Source organism: Calidris pugnax, unplaced genomic scaffold, assembly GCF_001431845.1.
Source record: "Calidris pugnax isolate Ruff unplaced genomic scaffold, ASM143184v1 scaffold18, whole genome shotgun sequence".
Taxonomy (NCBI): Eukaryota; Metazoa; Chordata; class Aves; order Charadriiformes; family Scolopacidae; genus Calidris; species Calidris pugnax.
Window position 1 is genome coordinate 19,215,228 of NW_015090812.1, and position 24,323 is coordinate 19,239,550.

Below are 24,323 nucleotides of genomic sequence, written 5' to 3' on the forward strand. Positions count from 1 at the left end.
CTTCAAATACGCTACAACCTTGAGTATTTTGTACAAGAGTATTCACAAAAACATACAATATATATTTTACAGTCCTTTAATACAAAATACAGATATCAAACCAAATCTGAACTGCATTGATCAGACATTTCTTAGGCAGGCAAGCTACGTAGGATAACAGTTTTTAAATTTAATCCCCTCTTCACCTTTTAAAGTCAAGCAAAAGATAAGCAGTTTCTTCAGAACGTGTTGGTGATGTCAAGATACTAATGAACATCAGTCTCTGTGTGTATTCACTGTCTCTCTCAAAACTCTTAAGTATCAGAACCTAAAGCTGCAGTCTGAAGAAGCACTAAAAAAAAAAAACCTTGCCTCCTTTTGAAATTATCAGATGAAACTGCTGCTTAATTATCCCCACTAAAGATTTCGGAGGCCCAAAAAAAAAAAAAAAAAAAAAAAAAAAAAAAAAGATTCACTTTCTTAGAACTACAAAACACATATGGAGGAGTTTGTCATTTCTGAATTGCAAAGAGCCAGTGCATAGGTCTGTTTGCCACATGTAGGCAAAATAATATGTAATGCTGCTAATGAAGAATTCTCCCAATATGCAGAAGTCCAAAGGAAAATAATAAAGTTTTTTTACTGATATGAACCTTGCAAACCAGAGTTTGAAAGAACCAACCAAAAGCCTGATCAGGCAAATCTGTTTTGTAATTAAGCAGTTGGAAGTAGATGCCATCAAAGACTCTGTTAACTCCTGAAGTGCTGAGGCTAACCCAGGCAGACTACTAATTTAGCCTAATAATAATGCATGACATTTCAAACTGTTTATTAATCATCCCACATCTACATAGAATGAGATGGCACCTTGTTCCTCAATTTTTGTAAACCTTTTCACTTCTCAGGAGGATCCAATTATTTAGAATGATTAAATGACAAAACAATTGAATAATCAAAGACATAAACCCAAAGAGTTAAAATAATTCTTACGCCACTTTCATGTCTGAAAAGGAGGGTGTCTAGATACTAGTGGTAACTGTAAATTAGAGAGATTAGTCATTGTCTCACCAGCTAGGAGTGTTCTTATAAATCAGAGCAAAGTTTGTTGGCTAATCACTCAAAAGGCCAAATAAGTAAATTAAAGGCAAAACTAGATAAAAAAAATAGAACTAAGAGGTTAATCTAGGATAATAGATTGTAGGATTCATTCACATCATACAAATAAAAGCATATTGGGGGGAAAGCAGAATGGAAAGTGGATCCAAAAGCATTGATTTAGCACAGGAGGATTTGTGGCAGTCTCTAGTATATTTGCCTTTCACACAAAATGTTTTTGACAGGCTGTGCTACAGATAGCTTTTACCTATAACAATTGGAAAATCCTAAATTAATCAGTACTTCCAATGAAAGGTTAATTAGAGAGTTTAAAGTAATTTTCTAGAAGAGAAACAAGAGGAATGAAGAGTCAAGTTGTTTTTTCAATTCACACTTCTCTTTGAAAGCTCTGTGTAACCAGAATAAAATCCTAATTGCTTCAGTCTTGCTCTTGATCTTTCAAAGCCTGTCCTATATATCTTTTCTTGTATTATTCATATTGTTTTCAAAACTGGCATTTAATTTCACTGTCTCAAAGACAGTCCTACACCACAGGCATTATACGCAACACAACCTAAGGGACCAATGTGTAAGGAATATTTTCAGAATATCCCACAAGCACTTAAAGTTGCTCTGAGGGTTTCATAACTGCTTAGGGTAGCGACAAATAAACTGGGGGAATCAAACTGTGGTCAGTTTTGGCTGCAGCCTGTCAGCGCAGACCATGCACTGAGAGCTGTCACCCTGGAGAACGGGACCTTCCTCACCAAACGTTGACAGGGGTAGACAGATTTGCTCAGGGTTTATAGGATTAATATAGGACAGGAGAAAGACTGAGGATTAGGATAATGTCTAGCAGAAGTGGGAGGAGGGGGTGGAAGAGGCTGTGGCTCATGCAAGGTTTTTTGGAAAGCAGACACTACCAGCTTGGAGAAAGTACCAACCAGCAGCTCAGATGCTGCTGAAGCGGTCATAGAGATAAGGCAATTAAGACAAAAGGCTGCAGTCAAAGGAATGAGGGCTTAGAAGAAGAGTTGGTTTTAATCCCTGAGCAGTAACGACTAAACAAACCCATTCCAGTACCTGCATCATCAGTTGGAATTGCTAATTTGCATACAGTAGCACACAACTGGCAGTGTTAGCTCAGCTCTGGACAACCCAATTAGTGAAGCACAGGACATTCACACAGCTCTTAAAGTCTCTGACAACTTCACCTATTTTTCAGGACAGGTCCCAATGTCAGCATCTGAACACACGTACAAATTAAGTTAAACATACCTAAAAATTGTGGGCATAATTTGTAGAAATTGCTCCTTTTCTGGTCTGTATTACACTTCTTGAGAATTCATGCATGTGTCTTAAAAAATTGTTTTAACCTAGCTTCAGAAAGCCAGCAACCAGCTCTCCCAATAAGGCAAACTTGTTTCTGAAGTTCTCTGAAGCCAAATGATTACTACAAAAGCCAATTTATGCCTCTGTTAGGAGCCGGTAACCCTCAAGACATTTCTTAATTGCCAAAATTGTTCAATTTGTGGTGATGGCAGGATACACTTAAAAAATGCAATTATTTTATTTAATCGATGCTACAACCAGTATTCAAATTAGGAACCTGAAATCACAGCCTGACAGTATTTTTAATTGAGATATTTACAGAATTATGAAATTAATGAGGGGCTAGGAGATGATATAATGAATATGCCTATATGATTAAAAGGCATGAAGTTCTCTAGATATGAGCAATACATACCAAATGAAGCTGTCAACCATTAAATAAACTTCATACTGGTAAAAAGAACAAGTTCAGAATAATACAACCTTGCTATAGGGTACTTCTTAGGACTAAAGAGACCTAAGGTCCCTCAGCTGTGTTTAAGCTAACATTTCCTTCAGATAGATTGTTTGGGCCCCAAAAGCGCCATTCTCCACTAACTGGAGGTCCAAACTGATATTATTGGAGTTGTTTGATCTATCTTACATTCCGAGCTGTAACATTAAACAACTCAACAATAAATCAGCAAGACAGTTATTGAGACTTACGGTATAAATTCCAAGCAATATTTATGTAAGTGGCTGTCCCCTAAGAGAATCAAGTGTAAATGTCAACATACATGAGCATATACTTCATACAATTGGAGAGAGTGTATTTACATAAAGAACTTTCTTAAATCTCAGCAGGAAAAAATAAGATATCTATATACATGTATAAATAAATAAATCATTAACATTTTACTGGTGTTTGAAGTATAGACTACGTGCAAAGATGTTGACATCGACACGTAGTGTTCCTTCAGTGAAAGGACAGATTACTGTGCGTGCTACACATTCCTTAGTTCTTCTGCCATTGCTGATTTTCCACTAGAAACTGAGAATATAAAACTTGTCATACCAGCACTGAGCAGCCACGAGATAACAACAATTTTTTATTAGAATCCTGAGCTGCATTAGCCAAAATAAGCAAGAAAAGACACCAACTAAGTTAAAGGATGGTAGCAGTTAACTAGAACTGCTAGAGTGTTCTTGATATTTTCCTTCAAACACCAACACTGTGTCCAATCAAGTGATGATTATGAGCAAGAAATGTGGATTAAGTTTCTAACCCAAACCCCAAGAACGGGCTTCTTGAAGTCTCCTAATTCCACTGGCTAGAAGTGTGACAATATGGCTAGATCCCCTTTACAGGATGCTACTATAATACATAATACTTTGTCAAATAAGAAATTACCTGCCGAGCCCCTTTTCCAGATTAACACTATGTATCAAAACCCTTTTCAAAAAGCCATTTCACCTGCAGGCTAAATGCAGCGTTTTGCTAAATGCAAACATGTTTTGCTAAAATAGATGATTAAATAGTATCCAACTCCAGCCTGTGCGGACCATCACTCTCCAGGTGCATTTGGACAGTGAGAAATCTATACAAAAACTAAAATGGATCTTCCAACCAACCAATGATCCTGCTTCCTAGGGTGAAAAGAAATTTGCAAAGACACTCGTCAGTAATTACACCTAATTTAGCAACACCATGAGCTACAGATTAGCTTGGCCTTCCTGATGTCACTGGGTAAAGCACTTGTTCACAGATGAGAATATATGGCAAGAAAAGAGCTTTTATGTTCCCCAAAATATTCTTTCATACAGCTTGCAGCCAGATTATTTTTTGCACTATTCATAGATGGTAATAAAATAATAACCTCTGGTCTGCCAACAGTGTTTGAAAGGCCTATTCAGTCTTCAGGGGGAAGAAAAACAAATAAATAAATAAGTAAAAAGTTTCCCCACATTGTGTCAAATAGTCTGTAAAGGCAAATTTACATACAACAGCTTAGTTTATCTAAGAGTTTACCACCACTCCCCGTTCTTCCTGCTCCTCCCTCCTCTTTCCCCCTCCTTTGCATTTTCCAGTAACCACAGTTCTACCCTCTGCCCTCTCCCTTTACCACACTTTGGCACTTAGCAGGCTTCTCTGGGCAACGATTTGACTCACTAGCTCAGCAATAGCCACCTCTTTCCCTGGTTAGTCCCCTGCCAGCTCTGCAAGGGGGCTCAGAGAGCCAGGCAAACGGTGGGAATACATGCCCAGGACGGAGAGACAGAAGCGATGACTCTTCTCAGCAGCACAGACACTATATCAGTTCAGACTTCTCATGTGATTTCACCCTAAGTGAATTCCAAGGGAACAGCATAATGTCACTCAGAGGATCCACTTCAGATTCAGGTGAAAAGGAGGAAGAGAATATTAGGTTTTTAGTAGGAAAATTAGCTATGAAACATGTCTGAAGTCTTGACAGTCAAAACAAATCTTACAACAAAAATAAACCATATAAGATTAAGCTTTTTTTTACTCCTAGTTAATAATCACCGCTCTAAGGTAAGGGGTTAAGTAAATATGCAGTGCTATGAGAAGCAGAAGGGAAATATTTGAATCTGTTGGAAAACGTAAGTTGGTGACATACTCTGGCAGGCATCCGGATGACTACTCAGCTTCAGCTGCTCGCGCTGCGCCGCCCCGCGCCCCACGCAGCAGGCAGCAGCCCTTCTGCCAGAGCCCCCGTGTTATTCAGATGACCTCCCCGGCACCGCAAACGAACAGGGCACAGCTGAAGTTAACAGTTCAAATGACTGACAGTTGAGAGGTTTTCTCAGCCGCTGCTTCCAAACAACAAACTCTTGGGCAAAAAAGTAGGTCTTCTTCACTGAAGAAAATAGGCCTGTATTTGCAACAGGACTTATCGGCCATAAATACTCTTATCAGCTAACAATAAAGTTTTGCATAATCTTATCACGTATTTTTTTCCATTAATACTTGGAAAGGCTTACGCAAAACAAATAGTATGTGGGATATTTTTTGCCCACCCACAGCACAGGGTACTGAGTATCTGGAAGCACAGGAAGGATTGCCAGAGTCTGAAGTCATCATGTTTTCACAACAGTTTCAGGTTTCAGACAAATAGCTAAGCATACATGCTTATTATACACGTCAGTATGAGGTCTCTCACTGTCCCTGGACCACTGTGGTAAGGTAAGCCTGAGGTCTGCAAGGTGGCTTGAGTTCATCTAGCAACTCACTGCTGCCAAGAAGAGTCACATTTCCTCCATCTTCTCTTGCTGCTCAACTCCCAGCCAGAATCCCATTCCTTCTTACTCCCAAATGCCGTTGCTCCTCTCGTGTCCTGTTGAGCCTATTCAGCTCACTGGCATAGCAGACACTCATGGATTTGGAGGTTTAGTTTTGTTTTGGGTTTGGTGGTGTGTTTTTTTAAAATTATTTTCCTGGCAGATTAGCACATTCAATTAGTTCACAGAGTAGTCAGAGGAAGGAAAGCGTCTGGAAAATGTGGCTGGAAGCGTGGGTGGAGAAAGCAGTAATTCTCCTTTGCTCTGCTGAGAGCTATCAGATAAGGTTCATCCCATCTTGCAGAACACCTGAGCTCCAGTGCTCAGGGCAGACAGTGCTACAGGCACAGGCGAGTCAAGCAGCTTCCCAGGGGAGCAGGGAAAGCGCTCTGCCCATGCCTCAGGAGATGGAATCAAATGATGTAACCTACACAGTTTCCATTCTTCAGCCTGCAAACAAGACGCTGGTCATTAGAGGAACTTGCCAAATGGCTTCACCACCTCCAGTCTTGTCCCCGCCCCTTCTACACCCCTGCCCTCAGCTCCAGAAGAAAGATTTTCTCCTAAGGAATTCCTATCTCTGTTCTGTCCTCTAGACCAAATCATTTATACTTTTAAGGCTTCCACCAGCAACATTTGTACTCGGAGAAACCAGACCTGGCACTAAGCATTCACAAAAATATGTCTGCAAGGCCCTAATGTTGCTCTGCGATCATACTGAGGCCCAAACACCACCACTGGTCTTTGTGTTCTCCGAGAGCACCAAAAAACAAGAATCAAAAGAACACGTCATGCAGTTTACCTTACTGTGGACAGCTCAGTACCCATGTGGGGTTTGTTACTTTCCTCAGGATTTGGCCCTGGGTATGGGGTATTTGATTTCACTTAATGAAACACAACCAAAGCACACAGCTACTAAAGCTGGTTCTTGGAGCCCTGCTAAAAATTCCCCACGCAGTTGGCTGGGTAGGATTTAAAACTCTGCACTATTCTTAACAGTGTGTGTCTGCAGCAGCTGGAAAATGCTGGGTTGCAAGCAATGCATTCCACAACAGGGTTAAAGCTCAGATCCTGAGTGTTTCAGACTCTCTGTGGGTTTATATATTTCAGTTTACATTTAAAAAAAAAAACAAAAAAAAAACAACTAAACAACAAAACCAAACACAATCCTATCACTTACTTAGGCACCTGAACATATTCTGTTAAGAATCTCACATTTAATATCGCCACAGTAATTACCCTTAAGCTATTCACTGAAGTGTGATTTTTAATTGAGAGACAGAGTTCGTTAAAGCTGTTTTGGAAAACTTCCCACATTCAGTTTCATAAAACATTTCCAAATTATATGAGACTAAGAATTGACAAGTGTCTGGGAACATGAAAATGGCTACAAAAAACACGCTTAACTGATTAAAAAATAATCAATAGACTCTGATAAAGTTGACTGCACAATTTTAGGAAATAGGGGCAAGATGATCTGTATTTAGCACAATAGCATTTATAGCCCTGCTCCACTGTGCATATAATATACACACCTACCAGGGGACCCAGCAAAGCCTGTGCTGCACTCGGAAACTTCTCTATAATAATGGAAGATATCTGACAAAAAGATTTATTATCAAATGTTATTAAAATAATCAATGTTTTAAAACCAATTGAAGGCAATGACCAACCGCTGTTTCTTGAGTTTGATTTTGAAGAATTAATATATTCATAGCTATGAATAGCAACAGGAAGGGAGTTGTACCAACAGAACAGTTCAAAGCTTTTCCTCCCAGAGATTCAGGGTGTGAGTCTACTCAAACAAGCAAAGAAAGTAGACTTTAGCTTCATAAAACTGTATAAAACTGAGACACTCAGATATTGTTTTGCTTTATAAGAGGACCCAAGAAATTTATTACATTAGAAGACCTGCCTAGTAGGAATTAATTGTCCAAAAGTGGCCTTCAAGGCAAAATTTTAATCCCTCTTGAGAGCTGACAGAAGTTCTGTTATGAACTTCTCTAAGATCCTAAAAATGTACACATTTTAAAGTAATTTCTAGTATTGTATAATTTGATGGAGAGAACTGAGACTTCCCCCCTGCCCCCTGATTTATCACATCTTTAAGCATATTGGCTAATATAATCTGGACTCCGACCAAAGCATAAAAGAAAGCAGTGGAGAGCAGTGGATGTTGTTTACCTCAACTTCAGCAAAGCTTTTGACACTGCCTCCCATAACACCCTCACAGGTAGGCTTAGGAACTAGTTAGGTGAGTGGACAGTGAGGTGGATTGAGAATCAGCTGAGTGGCAGAGCTCAAAGGGTTGTGATCAGTGGCGCAGAGTCCAGTTCGAGGGCTGTAACTAGTGGTGCTCCCCAGGGGATAGTACTGGGTCCAATCTTGTTCAACATATTCTTCAACAACCTGAGTGAGAGGGTACCCTCAGCAAGTTTGCTGATGATACAGAACTGGGAGGAGTGGCTGACACACCAGAAGGCTGTGCTGCCATTCAGTGGGACTTGGACAGGCTGGAGAGTTGCAAGGAGAGGAATCTAATGAAGTTCAACAAGGGTATGTGTAGGGGCCTGCACCCGGGGAGGAATAATCCCATACATCAGTACAGGTTAGGAGCTGACCTGCTGGAGAGTATCTCCCAGGTCCCAAGCTGACCATGAGCCAGCAATGTGCCCTTATGGCCAAGGTGGCCAATAGTATCCTTGGCTGCATTAAAAAAAGCCTGGCTAGCAGGTCAAGTGGCCCTGGTGAGGCCACATCTGGAGTACTGCGTCCAGTTCTGGACTCCCTGGTTCAAGAACAGTAAAGAACTACTGGAGAGAATCCAGCAGAAGGCTACAAAGATGATCAGGGAACAAGAGCTTCTCACTTATTGGGAAAGGCTGAGTGACCTAGGTCTGTTTAGCCCAGAGAGGAGAAGACTGAGAGGGGATCTTATCAATGCTTATCAATATCTAAAGAGTGGGTGTCAAGAGGATGGGGCCAGACTCTTTTCAGTGGTGCCCAGCAACAAGACAAAGGGCAATATACACAAACTGGAACGCATAAAGTTCCATCTGAACATGAGGAAAAACTTCATTACTTTGAGGGTGACAGAGCACTGGAACAGGCTGCTCTATGGAATCTCTCTCTCTGGAGATACTCAAAACCCACCTGGACGAGTTCCTGTCCAACCTGCTCTAGGTAAACCTACTTTAGCAGGGGGGTTGGACTAGATGATGTCCAAAGGTCCCTTCCAACCCCTGTGATTCTATAACCTTAAATTTTATTCACTTGATAAGGTTCAGGCAATACCACATGCTAAACAGGTCATTAAAGATTTAGTGACCAACAGAAACCGAAAGGTTAGCAAGCTATAGATGTATAAGCCACAGAAAGAAAACAAGCAATGAGAAAGTCTCCCACAGACATGCAACACACAACTAGTCTGGTACTTATATGTACCCCGAGATGTGATATTTAAGCATATACGAATACCCATAATGATACATAATATCTTTACTAATAAATAATAATTATTTTATATATGTAATATATAGATGCATATTTACACATATTCATATATATATAAAATTATATTCTGGGGATAGTTTTGAATTTCATCTCTCTAGGTTATCCTCACTTTAAAGTTTTTTCCCTGTTATTAAGAGACATTTTTCATTAAACACCTTCCAGTTCAGCTTGGAATTTATGACTTGATGGATACATAAAAATATGTTATTTATAATATGAAAGAAATTACATTAAAGTAAAACAAATTTGATTTGATAGGTGCTGCTTGTGGCTAATGTTCTTTCCCTGGCCTTCAAGTCTTTTATTTGATGAAGGTTGAGTTTTCCATCACTGAGAAGTGTAACCATTTTAAGCTTTTTAGACAAAAAAGTAGCACCATGATGACGCCTGGAAGAGTTCTTTAGCTGGATGTATCCTAGACAGAAGCTATTTGCTGCTTATTGTACAACATTAATGTACTGTTGACTGAAACAGCTGGAAGCACTTTACAGACTAATGGTGAAAACAGCCTTCAAAACCAACCTTTGAAATAACATACAGCTAAAGAGAAAGTATCTCTAAAAAAAAAAAGTTTGGGGAGTAACTACCCAAAGGCTTTAGTTGTTTATTTGTAAGTATTTCATCCGGAATAAACAAAATATTTTAAATCTTAACATTTCTATTTCTTATTAGCTTATTTTTTACCTTTAAAATGCAAATTCTTGGTTCTAGCTGGAAAAGAGAGTGTTTCTCAATCAGCTGAGGTATCCCAGACTGCAAACCTTTGGGTCAATTGACAGGACGCTGCAGTAGACATTTTCAGTGAGGGATCTTCAGTAAAATTTCTCTCCTCTCCATTCCTCTACTGTCAGAGATTCAAGGCCACATGCAGACAGATGCACAGTGGAAGTATGTTTGCCCACTGTAAGAATATAAAATTCATTTTGATACCAAGTCTGAAACACCCTTTTCCCATTTCCATTCCACAGCTACAGAAGGGAGCTTATCATGAAGCAAAAAAATCAGACTAGTTAAGGCACAAAATGGTGATCCATAAACTCAGTAGCCACTCCTGCCAGAAAATATAGGCTGTGTTTTTGACTGATCACAATCTGGTTAACTCCATTCACTTCAAACTCACTTTTTCAAAACGTGAAAGCTTCTTGCTCCTTACCTTTAATGAGATGTTTCTTCTTAGAAGCAATTGTTTGCTATTACGATAATCTATAACTCACTGTACATGTATTACCTTAGGTTAATTATTTGTTTCAATAGAAATCCCAGTGCAATGAGTTAGAGTAGAACTGAGGACAGTTTTGTTTGTAGAGTGTGGCCAGGGACAGTCGCTAAAGTTCTGAAGCAACAGGATTTCTTTAGGTCAGTACTCGGACTTTGCTCCAGAAATGGACAACGGAACTTGCATTTCCAGCTGTGAAGGTGCTTCCATGGTCATCTACATCTAGATTTTGGTTCAGGATATTGCAGTCTTCTAAGTCCCCACCCATCTTTCTTTAAGACTTCATAATGCAACTGTTTCACCTTGTGCTTTAGATTCTCATCACTACCCAGTGCAAAATGGAAATGAACAATGCAAGAAGTAAAGCCAAAAAATCCAACCTTTATGACTCATCATGTGATACAACAAGCAGTTTCTGCGTAACTCAGAGAATCTGTTCTACCAAAATTAAAACACACAGCTGCAAGTTACAGAAACACAGGCTAACACATTATTCTTCCAAAAGTTATCTTTTGTTTCTTTTCGGGTGTTTTTTTTTTTTTGGTCTTTTTTTGCTTAAACTTGCAGAATAGGTAGATAGTTTACTCTGGATATATTTTTGGCAGGCAAGTTCTGAAAAACCTTGTTCCAAGAGTCCTGTGGACTGAAAACGCAGCTGTTCAGATTCACTGATCTAACTTCTAACACCAGGGATACTCCTATTGGTGAAGCAGGCTTAAGGGGCAGACAAAATGACAGCTGGTCCATTTCTTCTCTTGCACATAAATCCCATTTAGAATAGGATTAAGATAACTGGAAAACAACCTATTGACTGAACAACAAATCCTGCCTAGCAAGAGGATATATATGATTTAAACAATTTAAAATGTTTAAAGTGGACTTTAAATACTTTCTTAATAATGGTCCCTTAAAAAGGGAAGCAACATTTTTAGAAGCTGGCTTCAGGTTACTTCAAAATCTGGGAGTTTAGGGAAAGAGAAGTTAAATACTCTTCTGGTCTGTAAATATATATAATCCACAAGTAAGGTTTTTTAAAGCATTGAAATAATTTTGAAGCATAAATTTAGGAAGATATTTTGGATCATAAAATTTCAAAGCAATGTAATCCCACTGATTCCAATTTGAACTTGAAATACTGATGTTATTCCTCCACACATTGAGAATGGAGTCCTATTTATATCAGAGTACAGATTCTGGCCCAAAACAGATCTTATTTCCGATGTAATAATTTTCTGTTTTAAATATTCTTAAACGTTTTGAAGTCCGCATACACACTTAAGATGAACTTCACAGAAGAAAAGATGAAATAAGTTTGAGGATTTTTTCAAAATATAATAAGGCAACCTATACTAACTTATGAAAGCTTAAACAGAAAGACTGTCTCTGTATTGGCTTCTGCAGCAAGAATATGTTTAATTCAGTGGGGTGGTTGAGCTTATTCTCAAATCCATAAACTGAACGTGTTTAAATTCCCATGTAATCTGCCTCTTGATATACCTCAGTACACTTGCCTTTGAACTTCACTTTTGCTTTTATGTGGTAATTTTTTTTAATTTCAGGTGCTGACCAAATGAGGCATATATTAATATTTAAAAAGAAAAAAAATCTTCACTGGAGAATAAAATATGGGGTCTTTGCAAGTTTGAACAAAACCTCAGGGTGGATCACAGTGTAAACAAAACATTAATGCATCCTTAATCCCAATGTGGAGGGGGATAGGCTGCTTGGGTATATGAGTGAGTGATGATATACTAGAAAGGTGAAAATTGAAATTAAATATTGATTTATATTGGACTATGAGGATGTAACTTCATCAGCAGGTATTCAATTCTGTAACATCTTTGTGAGTAAGGAGCCTGATTTGCCACCAAGATTCAGGTCACTTTACTGACATGTAAAGTAAAACCCCTCACCAAATCCTGCTGAGTTTACTCATCTAAATGAATTAGCAGGAAAAAACCTATACATGCTGACTGACTGTCCTGTCGGCGTCCTCACAAAGGCTCAAGTTACATGATACAGAGAATAACAAAGGGATTCTAGACTCACATTGCATCTATATGTTGTTTGAATTCAGCTTTATCTTGCTTAGAATTTTTTTCCACAACTGGATTTTACAAAAGGCAGTTCCACTTGTTTTGCAAGTTTCCTAGATTGATTTTGGAAGGCTGACTCCCACTCACATAATTGGAAAGGTCAAAATGTACGCCATCCCTTAAGGAGCATAATGCTGTTTTCAGCAGAAGTTCACAGCAAAAAACCCTTCAAGTCAGCTGAATGGAAATCCAGCGTGAGAGCCACTGACATTTTAGACTCATCTTGGTAACACTGAAATGATGATCCTGAAATCCTTACTTAGACAAAGCTTCCCCTGAGTCCTAGATAGCTGACCAGTAATTGCACAGATTAACACTTGCAGTCAGTGACAGACCCCATCGGTGCAGTTTATCTTACTTTAGGTTGGCAGCTCTAAAAGATTCTTCCAGCTACGAGTACAGCTTCTCTAAAGAGCTCATCTAAGAAACTAAATTAAAACTGCCATCTCAAAAAAGCCCGTGCCATCTACATTGCTGTATTACAACAGGTTAAAACACACAGGTGAAATAAGTTTCATAAGAAATAGGAATATTTAATAAGTTTAAAATATCTGTTTATCACCAGGAGCATGCACAGAGGGAAGAAAGAGAAATAGGAACATACTAAAAGTTTACTTCTACCAGTCCTGGAAGATTTTGTTTTGGGCATTTAACAGTTAAAGAAGCAATGGCATGCTAACTGAGCGCATTAAAACAAAGAGTTGGCAGCTTCTGAAGGAAAAGGGCTTGTGCTCCACTGTTCCAACTTGTCAGTCAACTCATGCCAGCACCCTCCACGTCTGCCTCTTCTACACACCCTCATTACATGTGTCTGTCTGGACTGAGCTGCTCATCTGTTCGGGGACTCTCCTGACAAGTCAAAAATTCTGCCTTCTCTCTGCTCTGGAATTGGATCAAATCACCTCAGCTTTTTTTGCAGCCCCACGAGGAGGCTTTTTGCTTATGGTCTCATTCTGTTTTCCTTCACTACTTGTCTGTTTTTGATTTCTAGAATGGAGGAAGCCGAATTGCTGAAAGAAAGATTGCAGGCCATAACAGTAAGTGCTTATAGTTACAACTTGCTATTAAAATATATATATATATATATGAAAAAGACTTAGAAGTAGTATTGTGTTAATGAGCTACTGTGCGTTTTCTGAAGAATGATTTATCCCAGGACAAACAGACTTATGTCTGCTTGAAATTGTTACTTTTAAATTCTGGTTTATAAGCTACTGCTTTAAGACGGCAAAGTTGCCTGTGCTGACTTTATTATGGGTGGTATTTCACTTGCAAATTAAATTCAAAGCAGTGAAAGTATGTGTGCAAATCACTACTGGACGGTCTAAAATACATATTACTATTATCGCAGCTGAATGTTTGCCTGAAGGACAGCAGGTCAAAAGGCAGCTAGAGAATTCCAGAACAAATCAATTTGCCCATTTCACAACAAAACTGAGAGATAAAAGATTTTTGGTTTTGCACTGTGGAATTAAATACAATTTCTGAATTATTGATGATCTAGCATAAGTACTGCTGCCTGAAAAGTGAAAAAGGACAAGCTTGGATTAAGCAAATTCCTACCTGTCTGTTTTCAGAAAAAAAAAAAAAAAAAAAAGGGCTCAGTGAAGTTTATGCTGAAGACATTAGAAAGCATTTTCAGTTTCTCTTCTAAAGAGAAATCTGAATCAAAATATTTATTGTGTTTTAAAGGAACTACTGAGTTATTTTTTAAAGGAATATAACCTGATGTAACAAAAAAGGCTGAATCCAGATTCTCCTCTGATTTAATCTCTACTGAAACCTATTCAGTCACAAAAGAATTAAACTGAAACAAAATTTGTCCCTTTGGGATGAAAGAAAAACTGCAGAAGGATCACTCACTATCACAGGCAATCTTTAAAAACAAATAATGGGAATGAAGGTAATTTTCACACTTCGCATGATAGATTAGTTGAGAAACAAACACTACTGACTGAATAAATGGTGAGCAGCGATAAAAAATACCTTATTAGGACCAAAATAAATATGACAAGGCATTACTGAAAATATATGGGAGTTGAACAGGTTGGTTTTTAATTTGGCTGGGTCTTAATTATGACACTTGATAAAAGCCAACCAGCTCATCTATCATATTTACTTGAAACATGATCAAGCCCACAATAAGGTAATTTGAAGTGTTTTAGAGGGTTTAGAGTACAGTTGTGTGTTTAACTGTAATGGTGTTTGAACCAGGCGCATAACCCGGACTTTGTCTCTGGTGTATGGGCTCCAAAGATAAGAAACGTTTGGGTGCTCCAGGGAAGGCCAGGCCTTGTGATGTTCCACACTTCCTGGTACTGGCAGGAGCCGGGCAGCAGCTCGCCTGGGGAGGACTCCTGTGAACGCACCAGGGTTAGCGTCCCTGGCTGTGCCTTTGCCTCCAGACAAACACTGGAGAGATATTTTTTTAAGGACCTGTGACAGCTTCCAGTGTCTTGCATTACAGGAAGTGGGAAATCGTATCTGGGCTCTGGCCATGATTTCATTTACTACCCTTGCTGCATAAAGGAACTATTTGCTCTCTACTTTCATCGCTTTCATCAATTGAGAGCATTTAATTGAAACACTCAGTTCATTTGTTATAATGCACTGCAGAAATGAAGGAGCCTAAATAAGATGACGTTATCATCAGGTTTAAGAATCTGCAATGTGAGCTGTCTAAGAAAACAATACGTTACTATTACAACTTCAAGTTGCTACTCAGTGGCTTTGGGAAGGTTTGCCCCAAGCAACATAACGTGGGAAATTCCAAGTGCTACCTACAAAATGTATGTTGCAAAGAATCTAACAGAGGATGGCAAGGGTTGCTCAGAGCAGTAAAGAACTACATTTGCACTAAAACCCGATTGGTTTCTGTTGTTAAATGCCTGGCTCATTTACAGTACTTGCTCTCAGAGAGCCACTAGGGGCTTTCAAATTCTTTTTAGTATCTTCTTTATGGAGTAAAGAAAAAAGGAAAACCCTATTATTATTTTAAGGTTTTGATGCTCCCATGGCTCTGAGAGGTAACTGCTTTTCTCTGTTACGTAGCTTCCACCTGCTGCTGGTGTATATAGAATCTAACAAGTGAAAAATGAAATGCATCTATTTTGTTAGGCTGTCATATTTTAAAATACAAAAGCTTTAGTGTTTGTTGTGGCAAACATTTTGAGACAAAACAGTCAAAGAGAAACCTTGGGCTTAATCCTTCCTCATCAAATCCTCTGTTCTACGAGAAAACTGAAGTGAAAGAAGCTTTGAATTATAATATTTCTGCAGTTTCATGCTATCAGACTGAAGTGTCCATACCTCTTTGTAAGACCCCTCAATAACCAAGCATTACCTCTCAAATTATATGAAAACAAAAATAAATCAGCTAAAACATTAGCTGCTCCATTGGCCTTGACAGTACATGCCACCTGCCATGGCACCAAGCAGATCAACATTGGCACCACTATGGAACATTGTCATAAACTAACGAACTTGGCACACAAGCTACTTAGCAAGACACTGCTCTGTAGATGTGTTTCACTTCCTTTCAGATAGATCTAATTTAGAACACAACTCTTTTCTATGCCCAAACGTCAGGAAAGATGTCAACATGTTTCAGTAGGAGTGAAAATTAGGACCAAGGCTCAAGTCTCACCTTGCATTGATGCACAACAGGGAGAAAGCGATGAACGTGATTCTATGATTCTCAGGTGCTCTTTCATAAAAAGCAAATCTTGCCTACATTAACAAGATCATAGTAAGAGAGGATCAGAGGACTTCTGCCAGCACCCTGATTACCAACAGGGGCAGAGTATGAAGTTTAGTAGAACCATGGATCTTAGCTATCTAGGAATAAACATTCATTCCATTACACGTATAGTCAAAGCTTTGTACAGCAAGACATGATCTGCAGACCCAGCATAGCAGAAATCACTGTAGGAAGACTCCTAACAGGTTTTAAAAAGTATTCTGTAAACACAAGGTTCAAAAAGGTTCCTCCTACACTTTCCTTGAAATTAGCTTCTGGCATTAGACCTTCAGCTTTATTTGACTAGATATATAAAAGGCAATCTATTTCAACCTTTGTAATCTGGATAATTGTATAATAGATGTTTGCTACCAAGCAGTGAAATTAAAACATGCTGGGACACCAAAGGATGCAAGTAGAAAACTTTAAGAGAAAAAATATGGGATGCAAAAGAAACATAGACCTCTTACAAGAGAAACAGGCAGAAGTTTCATTCCTGAATAGGTTCCTTATTACAGAGTTAATTTAAAATGCGGTTATTTGTACCTTTTCACTCCAATTTCTTTCTGCACAGTACTTTTGTTTACCACTTCTCATTTCAGAGTGGCCAAACTCTTAGTACAGATCTCCATTGGTATAAAAACAATATTAAAATTTACTTAGAATATTTTCAATAGTATAAACCAAATAGAAGTTCATTCTCTGACAAAGAACTTATCCAGAACTTCAGTAAAGAAAAAAAGCAGTTTTCTTAAGAATTGTAACAATCTGTAAACACAAGCTTTTGTCTCACTTTGCTCATCTAACAATGGGTTATTCAAAGGCCATTTATATAATGAAATCGGGAACATTTCCTAATTAAGGAAAGGTGTGAGGGTCAGAAACCCTCAAAAATCAGGATTGGCTGAGTAAAATCCACCATAGCAGCTCTTGGATAAAATCTCTTAGAAGGGACACTGCAGAAAAAATACCCGTTGTAGTGCTCCTAAATCAGCAGTTTTGTTAACTTTAATATAAAGAGCATTGGCAAAATCAAAACCACTACAGAGATGAAGGTAGCACGTATCTTGAGGCAAGATTCCTACCTGCTCTGTTTGGTATATTAAAAAGATAGACTAACACTATCAAGAAAAAATTGTGAAGTACAGATGGTGTCTACAGAAGGCTACTGCACTTCACAGACTGCAAGAGAGATCACTGACTCTCATTCACCTACCAAACCCCCTCAGTTGTGCTTGGCCACAGCCCGTAGTCCTGCCCTCAGTCTCCACAAGACGAGGTGGTTTCTTCTACTTCCCATCTTTCAACAAAGCATCCCTATAGCCTGTAGCCCAGCCACTAATGTCCAATTTCCAGTAACAGTGAAATGATTCAGCCAAGTACACTATGGCTCACCCTGTTTCCCAATCCCAGATTCCAGGGAAACAGCAGAGAACTCCTAGCCTTACACCCAGCACTTCCTTACCGACTTTCTACACTCCTCATGCACAGCTGGTTCCTCAGGTGGGCTGAAAGGGCAAGTCTCTTCCTATGTTTGTAAAGAACTTAACTCCTTCCTAAACCATACTTGTTTGAAAACAGACTCTGTTCAAAAAAAAACCAACACCAAACCTATTAGTAATGTGTTCCAATCGAAAGGAAAGGGGGATTAGCCACCAGTCAGCAAACATTTCTGCACAGGACAACAGGTGATACAATTTACTTTCCTAAAACGTACCAAGGAACAAGTGCAAAAGTTGCCATGTCCAATAACAGGATTTTATAGCATTAAGGCTGACCGAGAGAATAGCCTATTAATACAGCTTGTAAAAGTTCGTTTCCTTTGGCATGATTTCTTTCCCACTGGCTGCTGAGGACACAAAGTACTAAATCAGTGTTTGGCCTCAGAGAGAGAAGCCACAAGGATATTCCATATGACAGCAGCTATCCAAATACACAAGAGGCTCGAGTGTTGCCAGCATTCAGAGACACTTCACCCAGCTCTGTTTTTCTGTAATCTGTAGGAAAAAGGATAAAGGTGGCACTATGATAGATCAGAACTACTTGAGGTTTTTCCTTCTAAAGTCCAGCAGCCATGAAAAATGCCTTTGCACAGAAAAAAAATCTTTTTTTTTTTTAATTGTGAGGTAACAACAACATACATGAAGCATACTACATTTCTCTGTATCACTAGTCAACAATGAAATAAATTTCTAAGTCATTGTTTATTGCTGTCTATTTCAGCTGTTAGCCACAAGATCCATAAGCTGGATTCCCCCAACACCCCGTTTCATTTAGTGAAGTTGTGCAGCTGCACACTGTGGACCACGCAGACTCTTTCCTCTCCTAAATGATGTGTGGGCTGCCTTAGGAATTTTGGTCAGGGCCCATTTCTAACCTCATTTTGCATGTACAATTGTGCTCAAATGTTATTTCTTCCTGTTTTCTTCCCCCACCCTTCCCAACAGTAAATAACTTCTAGTGTGGATCATCCCTGCATTGTGGCCATTAACATGTTTAAACGTACTTCAGAGAAAGAGTAATGGAAACCATACCTGCATAGGACACAGGAGCTGTCGCTGCTAAGAATTATGCACTGTCTGAGTGCCATATAGGCTTTAAAATAAGGCTTTATTTGCATGGATTGATTTTACCCTACTGAACAGCACTTAATTTTTTTTAGCAACAGGTAATTTCTCTAAAAAGTATTTTATTGTTCTCTTAATTTGTAGGACAAAAGAAAACTGCAAGAAGAAATTACACAGAAACGTCTAAAAGTGGAAGAGGAAAAAATGAAGCACCAACATTTAAAGGTAAGTAAAGTGTTGGATTTATGTAACTAAGGATAGCCTCAAGTCATTCTGCATGAATAAAGGTTTTGGATTTTGGAATGCAAATCTTCACGCATTTAAGTCATGCTTTTACTGTCAAATTTTCACTGCTTTTTGGAGTCTTGCCAGGAATCCATTTAACTTTAATAAGCATCACCCTTTGAAAAAAATTACACTCAAGAGCTAATGTTATTTGATCACTTTCATGGCATAAAATGAGATCATAACCAGGAATAACTCACAGCTGAAAATTAAGCCTCACATTTCAGACTGGGTGTGTTCAGTCCTTAATTCCACTACAGCAGACTCACTTGGTACAGGGTGCAGCACAATCATGAGGTCTTATTGCACTTTCTTCTGGGGGAAAAAAAAAAAAAAAAAAAAAAGAGCTGATTTTTATTTAGCTATAGCCTTTTGTCAGCTTGTTTAATGACTCTTTGGTAAAATAATGCTATTTCTTTGTATATTAAAAGAATCAACCAAACTAACTAAAACCACGTAAATGACGCAAATATTGTCCTGAAAAGTGTCCTGGTAAATTCAGGATTACAAAGTCCAAATTACAAAGGAACCAAAATATCCAATTCTGAAGACACTTGAAATTGCATCTGTTTCTACCCAACACCACCGTTCTTTACATGGGATGTCAAATTTCAATAGGCATGTCATTTAGGGAGATGAGACTATGCTTCTAGAAATACGCAAGACTTGCTATTTTATATACCCTTTTAATTATGTCAGTGGATAAACAGTTTCAGAAAGATATGTTAAATGCAATACCAGGAGCATGGTTTGTCTCCTTGAGCAAATGGGGGAGAAGCATATTTAAAACAGACTCCTCTTCAAAACAGACACCTGATCCTGGGTTTTATCCACCCTCTTTTGTGTTATCATAACCAAAAAGTTATGATAAACCAGTTCACCAGGCCTGGCAAACCAACACAAAACTCACTCATGCTTAAGTTTCATCGGAAGGCAGTGACCATAAGGATGGGCTTGACCAATTGTGTAATGTCTTGCCTAAAATAGAGGGGAATATCTTTTCCAAGTCCTGTAGCTAATGAGCAGCAAACATGTGACTGTCTTCCTCTTAGTACACGGTTACATGGAGTACTGCAATTTATGTTTCAAGTTTCCATGCCTATAAATTCAGAATGACTCTTTTGCCCTTCTTTTAAGAAGGATAAACTGATCTGTCCTAGACAGCCCGCTAATCCTCACTACTGCTGTGTGCAGAGTCCTAGGGCAGGTTCCCTACAGATCCAGTACATGCCTTCAGCTAACATTAATAGGTACAACAGAATTAAAAAGCTATGAAAACAAAAAGCCACCTCGCACTTGTTCTGGAGATGTTCTATGGAATCTTACATAAGCTAAAACACTCCTGGAAAAATATTACTGAAATGCTCTTCCTTTCAAAGAGGACAGCAGATGTCACTTGTTTGCCTGTTCTGTGAAAAATCATACAGCAAAGTTTTTAAATTAATATCAGTCATATTGCATGTGAGACAAATCTAGGATCTATGGAAGAAATTATTCACTTGGCAAGAAGGGATCAAACATACATTTAAATATATACATATGGTGTACAAACAGATACATATCATTAGCTATTTGGAGTGTGCAAAATAGACTTCTTTTTCCAGCTGAGTACTGAGACAAGGACCTGATACCAAATGCAGCATTACTATATGAACATCCTCTGCCCTAGAAGCCTTGTCCTTTAATGAACCTTTTTGCTTCAGACTAATTCAGGTATTTCAATGGAATCAAACAACACAAGAATCTAGTGCAGAAATTGCTTTAAATCAGTTTTAGACTTCTAAAATGCTTTGGCACTTCGGTAAATTTTATTGAGGGCTCATTTCCCTAGCGAGTCAGTTTGATTTCACTCATTTATACTCCTACCAGTTGTGCACGGTGAAATCTAGAGCTCTATGACCTATTCAACATTCCTCACACCTGTCCCTTAGAAAACTATTGCAGGTTAGTAAATCTCACTGTCACATAACTGTTTCTGATAGCTGGATATCATTATCCTCTTCCTCATTTTGTCTTTCATTACTATTTATAACCCTTAGCAACAGGTTTATTAAAAGGTCTTTGTTATGTGGGGGGGTTTCGGTTGCTTTTGTTTGATTGTTTGTTTTGTTTAAAACTTCCTTTTTGTAAATATGAATCTCTGCTCCAGCTTCCCAATGACTTTGTGGGCTGCCCCCAAGCTAACTTCTTGCCGAAAGAGACAGATGAGGTATCATAACAGGTCTTAGTTATCCAGTAGAACTATACTGGAGAAGGAATATTTACTGCCTACATGTGCACCCCTACCACATGAAGCAGAGGACGTGCAAGCAAATACGGACACCCGTGTGGGTAGGGCTTCAAGGAACTGCAAGGGGAAATGGGGGCTGCTAGTGAGGGTACAAGGGAAATGTCACCCTCAAGTAATTCTAGATGCACCAGCAACTAAATCTTCCTCCTACCTGGAACCCTTCTCACTGAGGCAACAAGGGAAAGGACCAGACAGAGCTACTTGAAAAGCACAGTCAGCACTGATTTGCATGTATTTTCCAAGAGCTTTTCTGGTTACCTTATTAAGTTTTTGGCTTCTGACGTGTCTGAGCTCCATTAGTGCTACCTTGTAGGTGCTGATCACACACCTCCTTATTCAAGGCATTAATGTTGAACTATATCTTCTGTGAAAATTACAAAAATTATTTATGCCTCCCCCGACATGCCATAAGGTGAACTGCCATACTACTGGGAGAGCAAGACCCACAAACTGAAAACACCTGTGTCTTCCAGCAGAGGATGAATCTTTCAGTGTTAGCCCAGCCTCCTCGAGGATTACAGTGGAATTCCACCTGGAGCTCACACAGGACATTATTGACAGAATTTGCAGAATATTGTCACAGTATTCCTGATGTGACCGTGAACTACAAAAGAGAGTGATTGCTTTCCAGCACTCTGGCCATTCCCTGGGTCTAATGACGTGACAATGTATAAGTATCCCTTCCCCTTATCATACCAAGCCCAATGCAAAATGGAAGTGCTTTCATATAAGTGCTGTAACACAAGCAGGAGCTAGTACTGAGCTAGAGGCACTTTACAGGGGAAGGAAACGCTTAGACAGCAGAAAGAACCCGACGGCCCAAAAGCAGCAGCTCCTGCACTGGCTTGTTCCGATGCCTCAGTGGAGCTGCCTTGAAACGGCCTGTTGTTCAAAAGCTGTTTCCAAACTATGCAACGTGGCCTTCTTTCAAAATTGGCCAATTAAATTAAAAAGATTACGCGGCATTTAGTTGGGAGCAGCAGCAAACTATTCTGGGAAAAGGCAAAAATAGCGCTATTGTGTTATGCCTGCATTGTTTGTTTTCTTGGGCCTAACCCTACATATAGATGAAGCTTTTGTTGATTTCGGTGGGTGTTAACGGTTTCTGATCAGGCCTACAGTGCCAGCCCCACGGTAATTCTCACAAGGAATTATGGATTTGTTTTTGGAGACAGCAATGCTAGACTAATTCAGTTCCAATCAGGACTAAAAACTCACTTTTCTAGGAGTTCTGCTTATCAATAAAAAATTAACAACTTGATTGAAAGGGAATTGATAACTGTGTCCCCTCCAACTTGAGAAAACAGTATTTTGTGGTCAATGAGAATTGTGCCACTAGTCGGTCCTGCTTTAGCAGGAGACTTGGACTAGATGATCTCTAGAGGTCCCTTCCAACTCTGACAATTCTGTGATTCCATGACATGCATTTACCAGATCAGGTAAAACCATTCTATTAAAATTGTCATTTATTTCACTTGAGCCTAAGACACAGCTGCCGGGAAGTGCTGCCACGTGACCCTGCAGCCAGAGTCAAGGCTCAGGACACCAGTCTTGAGCAGCCCTTGTTTCCCCACAGATTTCCTACAATCCACTGTTGAGAGAGAGAGTATACTGTCCCGCAAGGCTAAGGCAACTGTAAACATTGCTCCTATGTTCTGAACGGGGGGAAGAAAAAGAAAAGTACCGTGGAGTTCCACAGAGTTCCCAGCAAGCCTATTTTAGCCACAGTTTCTATCACATCATGTATTTCACACATCAAGCAAGTTGAAAATTGCATCGAACTGCAGTCAGGTCCCTACATGCACCCTCCTTCATTGGCTTGCCCGCAGTAATAACCTCATATAAAGTATACAGTAAACAGAACAGTGTAGGAAGCAACAGTTGAAGTGACTCAAGGCAGAGGATGCTGGCAGGGATTCCAACACCCTCTGCGAGCAGCACTGAGGTTAAGGCAGCTCTCTCAGCCGCGCTGGGCACAGCTCTACCTCAGAGCAGCAGAAGTCAAAATCCAATTTAATCTTCATCCACATCCTACAATTAATGCAGGAGGGGAAAGGGAAGAACTAACATGGAAATCAGACGGCTCAAGGAATCTAAATTACAAACAGAAAATTCATGGTTAATTAAAAACCTTACATGCATGGTTTTTTCCCCTGTTGAAAGAGTTTTTCTAAGAAGCCCTGAATCCCACTTCTTCCCCAAGGCAGCAACTGGATTTATATTCCCGAGTTAGACTGAAGGGAGTAAAAAGCACGCAAGGAACTTTGCCTGGTTTACAACTTCTAGTCTACAAATATGAACTTATCTCCCTTATTATTTTTCTCTTTTTTCCTATTTTAAGGCAGCTGTAGGAAGCAGTAACTGCATACAGCCATATTTTTCAAAATTTGAAAACACGGCAGAGAAATTCACTCACCTGTACACATGCAATACACCCATTTATAAGCCACTACTGTACAGAAGGAACTCCACAGGCAGTAAACAGGTCAGGACCAGGTCAGGACCTAAATATGTAAGCCCTGGATTGCCCCTACAACAGCAATTCTAAATACACAGCAGGCCTGCAGAAACACTGACCAGACAACAGCAACCCAGGTTTCACCTTTCCAATCCCATTCTTACCCTACACATGCTCACCAGATGAAATACGAGTTCACTACCATAATTACCCAAGATTCTTGTAAACTCCAAACACAGGATTGGGTCACTAACTCCCTAGAGATCTCTTCCTCCTGTACAAGCTTATTTACAGGAACTTTTCACCTTTTATACTCCCTCCCAGAATTTATGCAATGCCATGACCCCAGAAATCAGAGCTACTGAAATAAAACTAGAGGGCTTCTGACTGGGGCCTTTTGCACAAGTCTGTGATACATACACTTTGATACAACTGTTTTGCTTTATCGAGGACAAGCACAGCACTGGATCCACT

General features: G+C 39.3%; 1 protein-coding gene and 1 long non-coding RNA gene across 2 annotated transcripts in view; one reads left to right on the forward strand and one right to left on the reverse strand.

Annotated features, from left to right (window-relative positions):
- PALMD (palmdelphin) overlaps nt 1–24,323 on the forward strand; it is a 56,155-nt gene that overhangs the window by 15,839 nt on the left and 15,993 nt on the right. Inside the window, exons 2-3 of the mRNA XM_014939162.1 lie at nt 13,502–13,547; nt 18,961–19,041. Coding sequence (XP_014794648.1) covers nt 13,502–13,547; nt 18,961–19,041 — 127 coding nt within the window. The remainder of the gene's footprint in view (nt 1–13,501; nt 13,548–18,960; nt 19,042–24,323) is intronic.
- The window catches only part of LOC106886345, a 34,503-nt gene that overhangs the window by 896 nt on the left and 9,284 nt on the right, over nt 1–24,323 (reverse strand). The window contains exons 7-8 of the long non-coding RNA XR_001411636.1: nt 19,371–19,416; nt 9,883–10,099 (exon numbers count right to left, since the gene is read on the reverse strand). This is a non-coding gene — a long non-coding RNA (uncharacterized LOC106886345). The remainder of the gene's footprint in view (nt 1–9,882; nt 10,100–19,370; nt 19,417–24,323) is intronic.